This window comes from Sciurus vulgaris, assembly GCF_902686455.1.
Source record: "Sciurus vulgaris genome assembly, chromosome: 1".
Lineage (NCBI taxonomy): Eukaryota > Metazoa > Chordata > Mammalia > Rodentia > Sciuridae > Sciurus > Sciurus vulgaris.
The window spans coordinates 29,015,051-29,031,648 of record NC_136461.1 but is presented as its reverse complement, the minus strand read 5'-3'; the positions used below and the strand labels follow the sequence as shown (position 1 = coordinate 29,031,648).

The window sequence follows — 16,598 nt, the reverse complement described above, 5'->3', positions numbered from 1 at the left end:
TGGGATTGAAGCCAGGGACATTTTATCACTGAGCCACATCCCCAGCCCTTTTTATTTTGAGACACAGTCTCAATAAATTGCTGGGATTACAGGCATGTACCACTGTGCCCAGCAAGAAAAGGATTTACAAACTACCTTTAAACCCATGCTAATTTCTGATAAACAAAACAGAATTCCCACATCCACTTTGTACCTAAAATTTCAAAATATGCTGGAAATAACTAGTCATTCTGAATCTTTTCCCCTTACCAAGAGTTATGTACCTATCCCTGGGTCCTGAGAATCATTGCTCTAAAAAGGTGTTCATTAGGCCAGATGTAGTGGCATATGACAATTTCAGCAACTTGGGAAGCTGAGATAAGAAAGTCATAAGTTCAAGGCTAGTCTCAGCAATTTAATGAGACTTTGTCTCAAAATTAAAAAATTAGAAGGGCTCGGGGATGCAGCTCAGTGGTAAAGTGCCTCTGAATACCCAGTACCCACCCCACTTCCCCCCAAAAAGTTGTTCATTGGACTTTCTGGAAGATATTCATTTCACCCACCAGTTTTCATTTGTAAGCACAGGACTTTTTCATCATACCTTGAGGTATAAATTTTTTAGGAATAACAAATAGGTCAAATGTTCACCAATCCATGATGCACCAAAGGTTATAAAGTAAGTTTGGCATGTTTGTTTGCCTGACCCGTGCTATAATGAACATATGTAGTGACTAGAGATTCACTTACAGGCCTTAATGAATTAATTTATCATTCATCTTTTGTTTCATTAGACAAATACCCAAAGTATAAATAAGAGAATGTGAGATTATGATGTTAAGGAACAGACTGGAAAGCTGAGAATCACTATGTAAAGGAAGGTTTTTGTCTTCAGATCTGATGAAAACCATGATAAAAAATAAAAAAAAATAAGTAAAATAAGCCCTGTTGGGGTGGGGTTATAGTTCAGTGTCTAGCATGCACAAGACCTTGGGATTGAACTCCAGCACACTGCTCTAACATTTTAAAGCATATAGTCTATGCCTCAAGCTATGCTAATAAATACTTTGTGACTCAACCATGTTTGTAAGCCTTGTCCAAAATTTAAATTTTTATTTATTTACTTACTTTTATTGTGGTGCTGGGGTTCAAACCCAGGGTACACATGCTAGTCAAGTGCTCTACCACTGAGCAACACCTCCAGTCCCCAAATTCTTGCAACTCATGACATATCATTGCCTCCAGAACTTTTGTTTTCCTTTTATTCCTCTGACCCAGGAAAGATACTTATTCCTTTTATTCCCCTTGAGCTTAAGATGTTACTAAAAGGGCTGGGGTTGTGGGTCAGTGGCAGAGTGCTTGCCTAGCATGTGTGAGGCATTAGGTTCGATTCTTAGCACATCTAAGTAAATAAAATAAAGGTCCATTAAAAAAAAAAAAAAAAAAAGATGTTACTAAAAAATAGGGTAACAATTGCAATTAAAATAGTGAGGGCTGGGGATATAGCTCGGTTGGCAGAGTGCTTGCCTCACAAGCACAAGGTGCTGGGTTCAATCCCTAGCACTGCAAAAGAAACAAAACAAAAACCCAAACAAAAAAACCCAAAATAGTGAAACTCGGTCCTTTGTGGTGGTGCATGCTGTAATCCCAGCAGCTGTGGGGCTGAGACAGGAGGATTGAAAGTTCAAAGCCAGCCTCAACAAAAGTGAAGCACTAAGCAACTCAGTCTCTAGATAAAATACAAAATAGGGCTGTGGCTCAGTGGTCAAGTGTCCCTGAGTTCAATCCCCGGTACCCCTCCCACCCCCCCCAAAATAGTGAGAAACTTTTTCAGTAGCTCACTAGACATAACTTTTCTGAAACCACCTGTCCCAGTGCATCTTTCAGATTTTTGTAGGTTTTCTTATTTCTTGGGCCAGAATTTCTAAGTTAAGGGAAGTGTCCTTAGTTCAAGTCCTAGAAAGTATAGGGGAATTCAATTTTTTGCCAGTCTGAAACAATTCTATATGTAGGTGCTTTACAGGGGATCCCAAAAAACAGCCATGGTGATATCTTATGTGGCCCCAGAGGGTAACCTTATCGTAACACAATAGCCAACAACACAGGTGGTGATGAGAGGGGGGACATGACAGTGTCATCTTCCTTATAGAAACATATTTTACTTCCTAGCCAGAAGCAATTTAGAAGGAATGGGGATTGACATTTGCAACAGAAAGGAAGCACATCACATTGATCTATAAGAAGTCTTCACTGAGTCAGTGTTCTCATTCCCAGTCCAGCCTTGATTTTTTCTCCACTGACAATGGAGATTGAACCCAGGGGTGGTCTATCACTGAGCTACATTACCAGCCCTTATATTTTTTAATTTTAGACAGGGAGTCTTGCTAAGTTGTCTAGGTTGCCTCAGACTTGCAATCCTTTTTTTTTCAGCCTCAAGTAGCTGGGGTTACAGGTGTGTGCCACTGCTCCTAGCAGCCTTCACAACTTTTTATGGCCCCACAAACACCCCTTGTTTTATTTTTTAATTTTTTTTTGCGGTGCTGGAGATTGAACCCAGGACCTTGTGCATGCAAGGCAAGCACTCTACCAACTGAGCTAAATCCCCAGCTCTCCTTTCTCATTTTGGTGTGACTATTCCATTGCTGGGCCACTCCCATTAGCTACTGTTATGCTCTTCTTCCAGGAACAGGTTAACTACCCTAGGAAAAAAAAGATGAAACAAATTGCCCTCCAAGTATGAAGTAAAATCATTCTTTAATTATTAAAAGATCAATGCTGGATTTTTAAAGTCTGTAAATCTTTAAAGCAATGATGAACTGGGGAAATGGGTATAGCAGCCTCTGTAGGTTATTTGGATTAATAAACATTATCACAGTATTAAGAAGACAAGGTAAACAAATAGCTTAAGTATTTTATTTGCAACTAAGCTTGTTAACACTATATAATGAAAATGTACAAAGAATAATGTTGCAGTTTTTGGTTAGATTTAAGTCAAAGACATTCATTAATAAGGAATCTTCAAATGTGAATATTCCAGAAATTTTTTTAAGCCATCTGATCAGAACAATTGTCTCTGAATATTACCTTACTTTGGAAGGTATTGGTGTACATTTGAATTAAACTCAAATTTTCAAAATAAGCCATAATTAAAAAAACTATTCTATATTCAAACTAAAACAATTTTAATAGAACTTTCCTTTCCAGAAACAATAATAAAGGAAACAAGGCATTTTGTAAAATGTGGTCCTGAACAAGTCACAGTAAAAAATAAATGTATACTTAACTCCACCTCCTCAAAACAGAGGCTACTTTCTGCTCTGCAGCCTTGGAAACAAGGTGAAGAACAGCCTATAAGCAACTTCAGGTAGGGGGTTGCCAAAACAAAGCTCAAGCAGTTGAACATGGACACATTAGAATTTGGGGGAACCTGACCAAAAAAATCTGAATATTTTTAATAACTGATACAAAGGTGAAGTGGTTCCTCCCAAGTAGCAGTGCTGCTGGGGCCTGGCCCAGTCCCTTGCTCACCTATGCTATGCTCCCGAGCAAACCCTCATGCTTCTGCTCCAGGAGAGACTGTTTCCTTTTAGAGGTTCAGTATCCAGGGAGCTCTTTGATTGTATGAATGAGGTGAGCGCCGACTCCACGGGGTATTTTAAGGCTTGGAGTCAAAAGATTTTTTTTTTTTTCCTAACACGACTAGGTAGAGTCCATGTGTCAATGGCCTGTCTCCAGTTTGTTCTAATTTCTCACCACACATTTGTAGATCTAGGACCGCAGACCTTTGCTATATCCTCATAATCACATCTAATGTCCATCCTAACTTATGATTCATATTCTGTGCCTGGAAACAGTCCCTGTATTTAACAATAATACCTACACATAAAACAATCCACTGTTACAACTTATATGGTCACAAAACATTAATGATCTTCTGTAGACCAAGCAAATGTTTTTAACCATAATTGTCGTGCATCAAATTCACAGCCAGAATCCCCAAGATCAAAAAAAATCTGCACAATACAAATAATAACTTAAAATATACATACACACACATACACACACTCTCACACACACTTCTTACAGAACTGTGCTTGGGGAAACTCCATTTGTTGAGTGCCACTGAAGGCATATTTTGCTAAACTGCTGCTCCAGGTATTTTTGTTTGGAAAAATCTATCACAGTAGGGCACAGCTGTTTATTGGATGAGCAGAAAAGAAAGATATGCTTGTGGCAACCAGAAAGTTTTAAGGTCTTTCAAGTTGTATAAAATGGACCTGCAGAAACGTTTAAGTGTTCTCAGGATGCAAAGTTTGGAGCTGAAATGTGATATCAAACCAGTTGCAAAAAGTGTACAGCAGCCATCTCTTGAGGTCAAACCTGGTACCCAGATAATGCAAGAAAGCTTCAGGATACATCTGCAAATTAGGAATTAAAAGCAAAAGAGGGTAAGAATACTAAAAAATGTACTATCATGCTTTTCTAACATTCATTAACAGCATATGTGTCACCACTTATAAAGTACTAAACTTTATAAGAAACCTGGCTGAAGTTCAGTTAGATATATTTATAATTTATGCTTTGAGTAACTGGTAGTTACAAAATATTTAGAATTAAGAAATCTTGACCATAAACCTAATAAGTTAGCTTAAGGAAACAACTTTCATAAATGAACAACTGGAACCACTTTTTTGGAGAAAAATAAATTGGTGCTGCAGCCAGAATACCTTAGGTTTTAATCCTGGCTTGAACCAGTAGCTATATGAACTCAGGCAAATTACTTAAGCTCTCTTAAGTGCTATCCTTACTATAAAATGAGGCTAATGGCTCCTACCTCATAGTGTTATTGTGAGGAACATGTTAAGATTTACTGAATATTTAAAAGGCTTAACAGTGCTGGGCATTATTGTACTTAACAGGGGCTTTTTGCTCTCGGGGACAAGATATTCTGTGTCAACACCTTGTTCTCAGTACTTGGAAAATCCAAAGAAAAATATGGCACACTTACAGCTTGTTGGTCTTGTCCCATATCGCCGCATAATCTGATCATGTGTGAATTTCACAAAAGATTCATACTGTTCTGTGAAGGAAAAAACAGCATATATGTATCCCAGAAACTGCCCCCAATCCCAATTTTTCAAGAATCAAGTATCAGGATCACATTTATCTTCCCAGTTTGAATTCTCTGCCTTCTTAACACTTCCTTATAAAGGTCATTCTGAGATCCTTCCCTTAAGATCCCAGATCCCAATTTTTGCTTCCTAGATTTGGTTACTGATCATTTATGGTAATATTTTCCTAAAAACCTCTTCCCTTATATAAGCTCCCATCACCTACCCGCTTCCAAGAAAGAGATATGTGCTCAATACAACAGACCAGCAAATTTTAGCAAATCTTCTATGTTTTGTTTTGTACCCAAGGTCTTCTGCATGCTAGGTAAACATTCCACCACTGAGCCACATCCCCAGCCTCTGGGGATTTTTTTTTTTTTCCCCTAAGTCCTCTTTTTGCTATAAATTTTAACATACACATTGAAAAAAACATGAATGGAAGAGGAGGATGGCAGAAACCTAAAATAAAATCCTATACTATGTAATTGTAGATAGTTCTTCAAAAATACCATTCTCTAAAGGAAATTCATTTTAAGGAAGAAGTAGCATGACATCTGTGAAAATAGAAGTAACTTAGAGTCAACTGACAAAGGAACTGAACCCAAGGCCTTGCACATGCTAGGCACACTCTATAATCAAGCTCTACTCCTAGTCTCTAAAATATTTTCTTAAAATATAAACTGTAAGTATATTAAAGGATCCGAAGTTCTAAAAGGAAACCTATTTAACTTTGCTTAACACAACAGTTCTCAATTTAAAGCAGACCTCTTGCTAGGCATAGTGGTTGCACACCAGTAATTCCAGTAATTCAGGTGGCTGAGACAGGAGGATCCCAAATTTAGAGGCCAGCATGGGCAACTCAGTGAGATCCTGTCTCAAAAATAAGGAAAGGGATGGGGATATAGCTCAGTGATAAAGCACCCTGGGTTCAACCCCCCAGTGCTGCACACGCACACATAATTAAATAAAGCTGATCAATTAATAGTCTAATGAACCATGCTATATGGGTCACCAGATTAAAAAATGATATTATTACAGACAGAAGTGGTGACCTAAAACCACTCTGATCCCAACATTGTGCCACTCTACCCTACCCTGGTACCAAGGGATTGGACCCAGGGCCTTGTGAATGCTAGGCAAGTGCTCCACCACTAAGCTACATCCCTAGTCCTTTTTAAAAATTTTATTTTCAAACAGGATCTAAGTTGCCCAGAATGGCCTGAACTTGTGATCCTCCTGTCTCAGCCTTCCAAAAGTGAAATTATAGGTGTATCAAATTACAAGATGCCTAACTTCCTATATTCACAAAGTGATTCCATTCAGAACTTTAAATGTATTAATAATACTGCACTCCTCCCAAATGCCTGGTGGGAGGTTAGTACCACATCCTACCACCTGTTAACCAACTGGGTAGCTCAAATCAATGACCTTTTTTGCATGAAGTCCTGTTCTTTTTTTGTCACTTAACTGAGGGTTAATTTTTACTGAATCCTATTAACAATGATAGCATAATTATTGCCTGGGCCTACCTGCTAGTTTGGTATTGAGGATTTGCTCATACTCCTCCCGAATTTTATCTTCATAGTCTTTTAAGAGCCTCTCACATATTATTCCAACTTGTCGAAGGGTAAAGGTGGGCTGGTCCTTCTTCATCCAGGAGGAACCTGGCCAAAAGATAAGTCTAGTTTACATAATACATTAAGGTTCTAAGGTTTGTAAGTAACAATTCTGCTTCTGCCTTTATTTCATAAAGCAAAGGAAAAGGTAAATTAATGTAGGAAGAACATGTATTCAGGTGTGATAACTGATCTTCATTCAGAAAAAGTTATGATGCCATAAAAATCTGTTCATACTCAATGTTCAGGACAAAAACGAAAAGTTTAAAGTGAATGTAAAATCTCCAGTCCAGATTAGGGAACTAGACTCAGAACATAAGAGCTACTAGATTTGGAGGTCATCTAGACCTACGTTTAACCAACTAGTTACAAGGTCTGTAAAATTAACAAGACATACATTCTGATTTAATTCTGTGGCAGGGTTTAGTAGCTTTTATTTTTAAGCTCCACAGGTGATTCCACAGGTTGGTATGGGCAATCTGAAGTTCAGGAGACCAAATGACTTGCCCAATATAAAAAAAAAAACAAACCTGTTAAAGTCATTAACCTTTAAGGTCACTGAATCATGTTCTTAACAAGTTCAAACATATTCACAAAAAATTCCTTTCTAAATTATAACTAAAGGAGACAAGCTGGTGGTGCTCGCCTATAATTCCAGCTACTTGGGAGGCTAAGGCAGGAGGATCACAAGCTCAAGACCAGCTCAGACAACTTATCAAGACACTGTTTCAAAATAAAAATTTAAAAAATAAAGAAAAAAAGGTTGGGGCTGTAGCTCAGTGGTACAGCACTTGCCTAACATGTGCAAGGGCCTGGGTTCAATCCCCAGCACTGCAAAACAACAACAAAAAAACACATGGAAATTTATCATGAGAATAAGAACTTCCATGGTAAACACTATGGATTACCTTGCTTAAATGTCTATTAATATCTATTATAACCTTTTTCGGTGTCCTTTCTGTCCCTTTCCGAGCAGAGGCTGTGAAATTTAAAACTGCATTTTTTCAGCTCCTTGGTAGCTAAGATTAATATGTCATTAGGTTTTGCCAATCAGATTCACTCAAAAAAGATCTAAATTCATTACTGAAATAAGTGTAGGGGATAAGCTTAAATCAGGCACCTATTTCAGTGGTAAGGCTAAAGGACAAACAGCCTGGTTTTGGAGTGGCAACTGGAGCAACAGATCCCAAAGGTGGTTTCCTGATCAAGATAAAGCAGCGGCCTCAGTGGTGGCCCAGTTTCGGAGGTGTTTTTCAGAGATCACACTAGGATCTGTTTTTCTTCATTCCTATTAGTCTTTAAGCCATTTAACACAGAAAAACAGATGGTTCAAGCCATTTAATACCCAGAAACAAATCATTTTTGCTTAAACTAAAAAGCATTTATCTTGCTCTACAAATGAAACCTGACTGAAGCCCCTTCTTTGGTCACTTAGTGAACCAGCCCTGCGTACTAGCCTTGCCTGCTGGTTCACTAAGTTCACAAACATCATTTGTAATAAATTCTCTACCCGTAACATATTTTATTACTTTAAAATTATATTACTAAAGTCTCAAAAAAAACTATTAGCAGAGACTTGCTAGCTCTAATCATTGAAAGGTCTACATTTATGTACATGCAAAGGCAATTAGAAAGGTATTTACTGTCCCTGAGATTTGGATTATAAGCAAATTTTAAAAATAACTTGCTAGGCATGGTGGCTCACATCTGTAATCCCAGTGACTTGAGAGGCTGAGGCCCAACTCAGGGAGACCCAGTCTCAAAATAAAAAATGGCTGGGGATGTAGCCCAGTGGTAAAGTGCCTCTGGGTTCAATTCCCAGTACCAAGGGAGGCGAGGGGGTAGGGGGATTCTTTTCTTGGACTGGTAGTGTAGCTCAGTGGTTGAATACCTGCTTAGCATACATGAAGTCCTGGGTGTGATCCCCAGCACTGCAAATAATAGCAGTATATTAAACTAAAATTCACATAACAGAGAATAAGCCATTTTAAAGTGAACAATTCAGTGGCATTTAATATAGGCACAATGTTGTTCAACAACCATCTCTTCCTAGTTCTAAAACATTTCCATTACTCTACTCCAAAGTGTAAAAACTCCTTACCTGTTAAGCAGTTTCTCCCCATTCTCCCCTCGCCTCACTTCCGGGTAAACAACTTCTATTAGAAGATAATTCTTAATCAAGGCAACTTTTTTATATATTTATTTAACTGGTACTGAGCTACAGCCCCAGCCCTTGAAAAAATTTTTGATTTTGAGATGGGGTCTCATTAAATTGCTGAGCTTGCCTCAAACTTGCGATCCTCCTGCCTTAGCCTCCCAAACTGGATTGCAGGTATGCACCACTGCACTCAATGCAAGGTTAAAAAAAAAAAAAAAAAAAAAATTATATATTTTTTTCAGTTGTAGATGGACTCAATATCTTTATTTATTTTTACGTGGTGCTGAGGATCGAACCCAGTCCTTTACACATGTAAGACAAGTGCTCTACCACTGAGCTTACACCCCCAGACCAAGGTAATTTTTTAACCTTTAGAACTGTTAAGTAGGATCCTCTGTGAGGAAACAAACTCCTCTACTGTTAAAGGAGACAGCCTACCACCACTGTAGATGTTCAAATACAGGCCTGCTGACTATTTGCAGGGAAATGGTAGGAAAGTTTTATTCACAAAATGACCAAGAAGATTCCCTCCAACACTGAGATTCTATTTTTTTTTTTGGTACTGGAGTTTGAACCAAGGCACTTAACTGCTGAGCCACAACCCCAGCCCTTTTATATATTTAATTTAGAGACAGGGTCTCACTGAATTGCTTATGGCCAGGCTAAGTTATTGAGGCTGACTTTGAACTCGAGATCCTCCTGCCTTAGCCTCCTGAACTGCTGGGATTACAGGTGTGCACCACCATGCCCAGCCTGAGATTATACTCTTGAGCACATTCCACTGGCCACCTGTAAATGATGTTATACAGCAGCACTGTTCAACAGAACATTCTAAGGAATAGAAATGACCTATAGTTTGCTGCCCAATATAACAGCCACATATGGCTACTATGTGCACTTGAAATATAATCGCTACATCCGAGAAACTGAACTCTTAAATTTTACTTATCTTTAAATAAGTTAAAATCAAATAGCCACATGTAGCCAACATTCCAGTTATAAAGGAGCATGCTTTTATACTGGGTGGATAAACACCAAACAATATAAGGTCTTTTCAATTGTGACTATGGTTTTAAAAGTGTAAGTAGTAACTACTTTTTGCAACTACAAATTTAATTACTTTAGAAGAGCTCAATTCGGGATCAGGAAGCTACCATTTTAAGTACAATTTATAAACTTTTAAATATATCCATTTTGCATATGAAGGCATGCTTACCTGGAGAACTAGGTGCTGTGAGTGCTGAGGAGTGAGGCTGGTTTTCTGAAGTACAAGCTTCACTCTGATTGAGAACAACTTCTAAATGTCTCCACCTCTGATAACGACTATATTCTTGCTTTATGTTCTGAAAAATTTGCTCTAACAAAAAAGAAACAAGCACTGTGTCATTTCTTTAAACATTCTTCAGAAAGTAGGTCTTTTGACTATAGACTTTAAATATTCCCTTTAGCATGCAGTTCTCAATCTCCTATCTTCCCCAAATGTTATTTGTATTAAAAAATAAACACTGATACTGTGTAAAACACTCCTCCTATAGCCCCAGATAGTGTGCTCTTATTGCTGCTATTTCAACAATGTGTAGAACAGCAGCTATTTTGGCATAAGCTATCCCAGACAGTTCTGCGCACTTGTTTTCCCATGGCAATGAAGATCAGAATGGCTGTTTGCTGGATGATTAACTAGTACAATTTATAGTAAAAGGAACCTCCCTTTATCTAATAGGAAGTTGTTTGGGTTTTATTTTATTTTAGTGGTACTAGGGATTGAATGGGGGGGGGGTGCTCTACCACCAAGCTACATCTCCAATCCCCTTTTTAAAAAAAACTTTGAGCCAAGGTTTCACTAAGTTGCCCAGGTTGGCTTCTAACTTGTGATCCTCCTGCCTCAAACTCCTGAGTTACCAGGATTATAAGTGGGCACCACTGCGCCTAGCAGAAGTTATTTTTGATCGTTATTTGTTACATTTTCAGAGGCTACAGTATTAAGGGGTGAGTCTCTTATCATCCAGTGCCTTCTAACAATGAAGTTTCTGTCCCAAGGTGAGACTTAAGATCTTTGAGGAAGAATACAAAAACTATGTTTACAGCCTAGACACTAAGGCGGAAGCTGAGATTTATTGCTTAGAGTTATACTCAGAGTTGCGACAAGAATTTTCTGATCCTACAAGAGGCAACATTTGGTAGGATTCAGATTGCTATTCTGAGTCAAGAAAAATCACAAACCAAATTTGCTAAGGCTATTAAAGGGAGTTCAGGAAACACCAATAACTACCTTGAAAGTATATTCCTAAAAACAACAAAGAATCTGGAAGGATATAGTTTTCAAGTTTCTCATTTTTGTGGTATAATACTACATTCACCTGCCAGACATTATAAGGTCTCCTAAAAACAAAACAACAAAAAGCTGGAGCACCATGGTTCACACCTGTAATCCCAGGTACTCAGGTGGCTGAGGGGTAGGAGGATTCCAAGTTCATGGATAGCCTTGGCAACATAGTGAGATGCTGTCTTAAAAATAAATAAATAAATACACAGACAGAGAGGGCTAGGGATATAACACAGTGGTAAACAGCCATTGGGTTCAACCCCCAGTAATGCCAAAAAAAAAAAAAGAAAACTAAAAAACCACAAAACATAAAAACCCAGAAAATGGTATCATCCTTGTCTCCATTCAAATTATTTTTGTGTCTACGCTGGGTATCCTATTTTTTAATGGTGGGAGATGTTAGTGCTATTAATACCTATGTGACTATATCTTGGGAAGTCATTCAAGATCTTTAGTTCTTCAGTATAAATGTCAAATGCCCATTTGATTAGGTAGTGAGAATCAAAATCAAAGATTAATTAATAATGCCATAAACAGTGATGGTACTCTCTAGGAAGTGATATGAACTCCAAGTAGCTCCATACATAGGTAAACTCCTTAACTCTCCACCTAAATGCTGGAACAATGTAGGGTGAGCATTGCTTTCCTTTATAAGAGTGCTATGAAGTTCCTATTTTAGATCCTTGAATTTACAAGGTCTTCATTTTTAAGATGTACTATTCCTCAAGCACATACTTGCCAGATTTAATACAAGGATGTAAGGAACTGCAATGTCTTTAAACAAGAAAGGACAAGTATGAGGACAATGCTCAAGAGAACAGAAGCTCTTTGATAAACAAACCTCTATAATGGTCTCCTGTATGGTAAGTGTACAAATGGAAAGATACAACTTTGAGGTTAGTGAAAAGACTATTAATTCTAAGAATATGCACATCCAAAGCAGAAAAATAAGGAAGTAGGTGTGATTTTCTTCTGAAGAACTCATAAAACAGGAAACAGTATTTTTTTTAAAAAAGAAAAATGCAAAGTTCTTTAATAGTGGATGCTAATTTTAATCCTTGATTCTCATTATTTGAGGTAGTGCTGCCAGTTTCTATCAGGCTAAACCCACCCTCAAAACTGTACCATGGTTCCTAATTGCTAGATCAAAATTCAGATTCTTAAATATGCCTTAAACACACAGTCCCAATATATTTTCCCAGTTCCCTCTCCCACTATAAGCTAGTTGCATTAAACTATTAGTTATTCAATTGGCAGTGTTTGGGGCCCTTGCTCTAGCAATTTCCATTTGCTTGACAAGGGGTTGTACCATTCCTCCAAATGTTACTGTAGACCCAGCTAGCTAAAATGCTATCTCAAACCAGAATGTATTCTCCAACTCACAAGTCATGATCAATTAATTGCTTTCTGCCAGGAGTGGTGATGCAGGCCTATAATCCCAGCAATACAGGAGGCTAAGGAAGGAGGACTGCAAATTCGAGGCCAGTCTCAGAGATTTAGTGAGACCCTGTCTCAAAATATAAAATAAAAAGTCTAGGTATGCAACTCAGTGGTACAGCGTCCTTGGGTTCAATCCTCAGTACTTTAAAAAAAAAAAAAAGTTTTGCATACAGACTCACTCCATGTTTATAAACATCTCCACATCTCCCTGAGGTCAGCAATCCCCTTTAATGCCTGGCATCCACTTGTTACCCAAAATTTAAGCAATAAAAGGCTTAGGTCATTCCACAAAGTGCTCATATTATACATATCCTTTTTTAAATGTAAAGTAAAGTTTCTTGACGATTTCTGACAGAAGTTTACAACTGAGATAACTGCGATATTATAAAATGAAGTCACTGATTATTAAACTTACTTTTCCATTAGTTTACTTTATTGTTAGTATAGCAACTAACATCCCTTTCCCCATTTTTCCTTTCTAATCCACAAGGCACCTTTCACTTAAACGAAAGCATCAAATTATGAATCAGTAATACTTTCTATATCTCTCCTGATAAAACCAAATAAGCATTAAGAAACATGGGGCTGGGGGTATAGCTCAATAATAGGGTGCTTGCCTAGCAAGGGTGAGGCCCTGGGTTTGATCCCAAGCATCACACACAAGAGGAGCTGAGGATATAGTTCAGTGCCAGAGCTAGAACACAAGCTAAGTGTGCCTTGGGTTCGATCCCCATTATCTCCCCGCCCAAAAGAAACTACTCATCTTTTAAAAACTAAATATTTCATTTCAAATAAAATTTAACATAAATGACCAAGAAACTAGTTTGCATGATTTTTTTTTTGGGCATGATATTTGCAAACACTAGGTTTTTAAGATTTAAAAAGCAGTAGTCCCTGTCTGTGTGAGTCCCAGTGCGTGCATACACGCATACACACACACACACACACACACACACACACACACACATACACAAAAAAGAATGAAAGTACCTCATTACTATACTGCCATATTCAGGCTCCCAAATACATTCAACAACCATTTATTAAGCATTTATTGTAATGTGGATGACAACACTACTAGTCTAGAATAATACTGAAGAAATACAATATTTACATAAAATCCATCACTGTCCTTTTTAAAGTAGCTTTTGTAGCTATCTAGGTGGTTCCTCAACAAAATATAGACGGAGCAAGTATTAATTCCATTTTGTAGAAGAGAGACCCCAAAAGATTATATGAGTATCCATGATCAGTGGAAGGGGAAAAAAAAAAATACCACATACACACACACACACACACATTACAAATTCAGTGAAACTTTAGGCCTCAAGTGATCCTCCTGTCTCAGCCTCCCCAGTAGCTGGGACTACAGGTGTGTACTACCTCACCAGTCCTGCCCCTTGCTTTGAGAGTCCTTCAGAAAAAAACTTTTACAAATATCTCATCCTGTGCATAAAGCTGTACAACATTAAATGATCAGGGAATTTAAAGCAGAATAGAGTTCCATAAGGGGCAGGTTGGGTATTGGACGTTACTTGAAGAAATCACTGCAGTGGAATTAGCAAACAAGGGGGAAACGACATGATACAGGCACAGCAGCACGGATCTGGGGGAAAGAGTAGAGGCGGACTTTTAAGAAAATGTTTAAAAAACTGACTAGGGCACGCCTGTAATCCCATTAACTTGGGAGGCTGTGGCAAGAGGATCACAAGTTCCAGGCTAGGCTCGGAAACTGAGACCCTGTGTCAAAATTTAAAAAGTGTTAGGGACATAAAGCTCAGTGGTTCTATCCCTAGTACCAAGCCAAAGAAAAACAAACACTCCAACCCTCAAAACTGACTAGGTAAGATATAGTTATAGTTGATAAATCCTTTGAATTTCAAGGACCAAAGAAGTGAACACAGTAAGGATCTAAAGTCTGGATGAGAGCTAGGCAGGTATCTCAGTGGTGCAGCACTTGCCCAGCAGTGCTGGAGGTCCTGGGTTCCACTCCCAGAATGGGGAAGGAGAAAAAAAAAAAAAAAAGTCCGGAGGACTCTCCTAGCTGCAAGAATCTTGGTGTGGAAATGAGGGCCTAAATCTGCACTGTGGATATGTAGAGACATAGAGGAAGGAGGAAATGAAACTAAAGGCACTGGTAACTGAAAAGTGGTAAGGAAAGAATGGTTTAAAGGGGATTGCTTTAAGCTTGAGGAACAGAAAAACACACAAAGAAATAACCTGCCCAAATCCACTTTTAGGAGCCCCTCATTTCTGGATGTTCTTTAAAATAGCTGATTATTAATGTCGATGCACCTTCTCCTCTACTAATGCAATATGATATGTATCTTTACTGTCACACCAGTCCTCCCCTATGCCAAAGTGGAATGCCTTATTGAAGGAAGTGTCCCTGCGTTAGGCAGTTGAATTCCTACTACGAGAACCTCTGTATGTTGAAAGATCCTCAAATTCCGGCCAATGACCTACCGCTTTCAAGTCATATATGGTACAAGACAATAGCCATAGAATAAAACTTGGCCAGTCCCTTTTAGAAATAGATTGAAATCGGATTCCATGACTCCTGAGACGGCCTCTAGTCCCTAAAGACGTCTGGAAATCAGGTCTTCCTACAATCTATATTACGGTGCTGAGCTGCACATACTCAACGCCCCTTCCGAGTAACCCGCCCCCACCCGCCACCCTCAAGGCCGGGTTCGTGAGCAGAATCCAATTTCCCATGGCCCACTGGATCTGCAGGGCGGCGGGCTGCAGCGGAGATAAGAGGGGTTTCAGGGACCCGGAGGGCTCAGAGCGGCTCCGGTATTCCCGTCTGCCTTTAGGTGCCCACTCCTCCAGGTTCTCCAGCTCCAGGAAAACCGAAAACCGACACCGTGGGGCCACTACCCCTCCCGGATGTCTCCCATGCCCGGAAGCAGCCAGGCCCAGCAGCACCCCAGTTCCCTTTTCTTAAAGCAAAGAGGGGGTCCGTGGGTGAATTCGCCCGACGTTCTCGACCCCTTCCCACACCCCCGCCCCCAATGCCTGGGCCTGGCTTCCTGCCAAGCCCGCAGCAGCGCAGGTTACCCGGAGTTGGAAGGCGCCGCTCGCTGCCGGGCGGGGCGGGCTGCTGGAGAGTCGGCGGCGGGGTCTGCGTCTGAAGCGGTGGCGGCGGCTCCGCGTCCGGGGGCCTGAGGCCCGGAGTGGGGCCGGGCAGAGGGGCGCAGCGCCGCCGCTTCGGGGAACCGGGGCTCAGCAGCGCCGCCTCGAACTCCATGGGTCGCTTCAGCGTCGCCCCGCACGCCATGCCGCTGAGGGGCCAGGGACCAGGGGCGGACGCGGCGGCGGCTGCGGCCCAAGTTCCAGCTCCTCAGCGGGGCTCGCAAGCCAAGCCGGCTCCAATGGCGCCTCCAGCACCCGGCAGCGGCGCTGGCCCCGCCTCCTGTGACGTCACGGGAGCTCGCCACCGCCCGGAGGAGGGGGGCAAGCCGGAAGAGGGCCGCTCCGGGAGGTCGGTCACCGACTGAGCGGCCCGCGGCGCCCCTGCCGAGGAAGTGGAACAGCCTGGGCGGAGAGCGCGGTCGCCAGGCAACACCGGGAAGGCCCCCACCCCCGCCTCCGCCCCTCCGGGGGTCCCATCCCCCTGCTCCCGGGCCGTCGCGCCCGGGTGGCCCCTGAGCTTTTCGCACCTGCGCGGCACGGGCGTGGGGGAGGGGAGAGCTGGAAGGGCCTGGGGAGACCGTGAGGGTCCCGGGGACTCGGGGCCCGGTAATCTCCTAGGCCGCTCTTGTCCGCGGGATGAAAGAGCAGCGATTCTAAAAGGTCATCGAGGGCATTCCGCCTCGTCCGGGGGAATCTGCATTTAAACATGACGGATGATCTGAGGATGGGTTTTAGGAAGTACAAGAACCCTAGGACATTACGGGCAAAATTGTGGAGAGGTGTGTTTGTGGATGAATTTTGGGGATAGATGACCTGTACCTTAACTCATCAAATGG

The 16,598-nt window shown here is 40.7% G+C and overlaps 1 protein-coding gene across 2 annotated transcripts; it reads right to left on the bottom strand.

Annotated features, from left to right (window-relative positions):
- Positions 1–3,588: 3,588 nt before the first annotated feature.
- AKIRIN1 (akirin 1) lies at positions 3,589–16,050 on the bottom strand. 2 transcript variants are annotated; one of them, XM_079113849.1, is made up of 5 exons: positions 15,688–16,041; positions 10,078–10,218; positions 6,617–6,751; positions 4,985–5,056; positions 3,589–4,394 (listed from the first exon to the last, which is right to left on the bottom strand). In XM_079113849.1, exons 1-5 carry the CDS (start codon positions 15,905–15,907, stop codon positions 4,384–4,386), a joined length of 579 nt encoding a protein of 192 aa, XP_078969975.1. In that variant the 5' UTR covers positions 15,908–16,041; the 3' UTR covers positions 3,589–4,383. The 2 variants fall into 2 exon arrangements, with proteins under 2 accessions (XP_078969975.1, XP_078969976.1); XM_079113850.1 differs by lacking the exon at positions 6,617–6,751 and having other exon boundaries at positions 15,688–16,050.
- Positions 16,051–16,598: the final 548 nt, after the last annotated feature.

What these genes read in the sequence shown, in the direction of transcription:
- AKIRIN1 (XM_079113849.1), bottom strand. Translation starts at nt 15,907, where the DNA reads ATGGCGTGCGGGGCGACGCTGAAGCGACCCATGGAGTTCGAGGCGGCG. An exon ending in GCGGCGCCTTCCAACTCCGG is followed by an intron (nt 10,219 to 15,687) that starts GTAACCTGCGCT and finishes CTTTTTTGTTAG; the next exon opens with AGCAAATTTTTCAGAACATA. An exon ending in CACAGCACCTAGTTCTCCAG is followed by an intron (nt 6,752 to 10,077) that starts GTAAGCATGCCT and finishes TCTTTTGGCCAG; the next exon opens with GTTCCTCCTGGATGAAGAAG.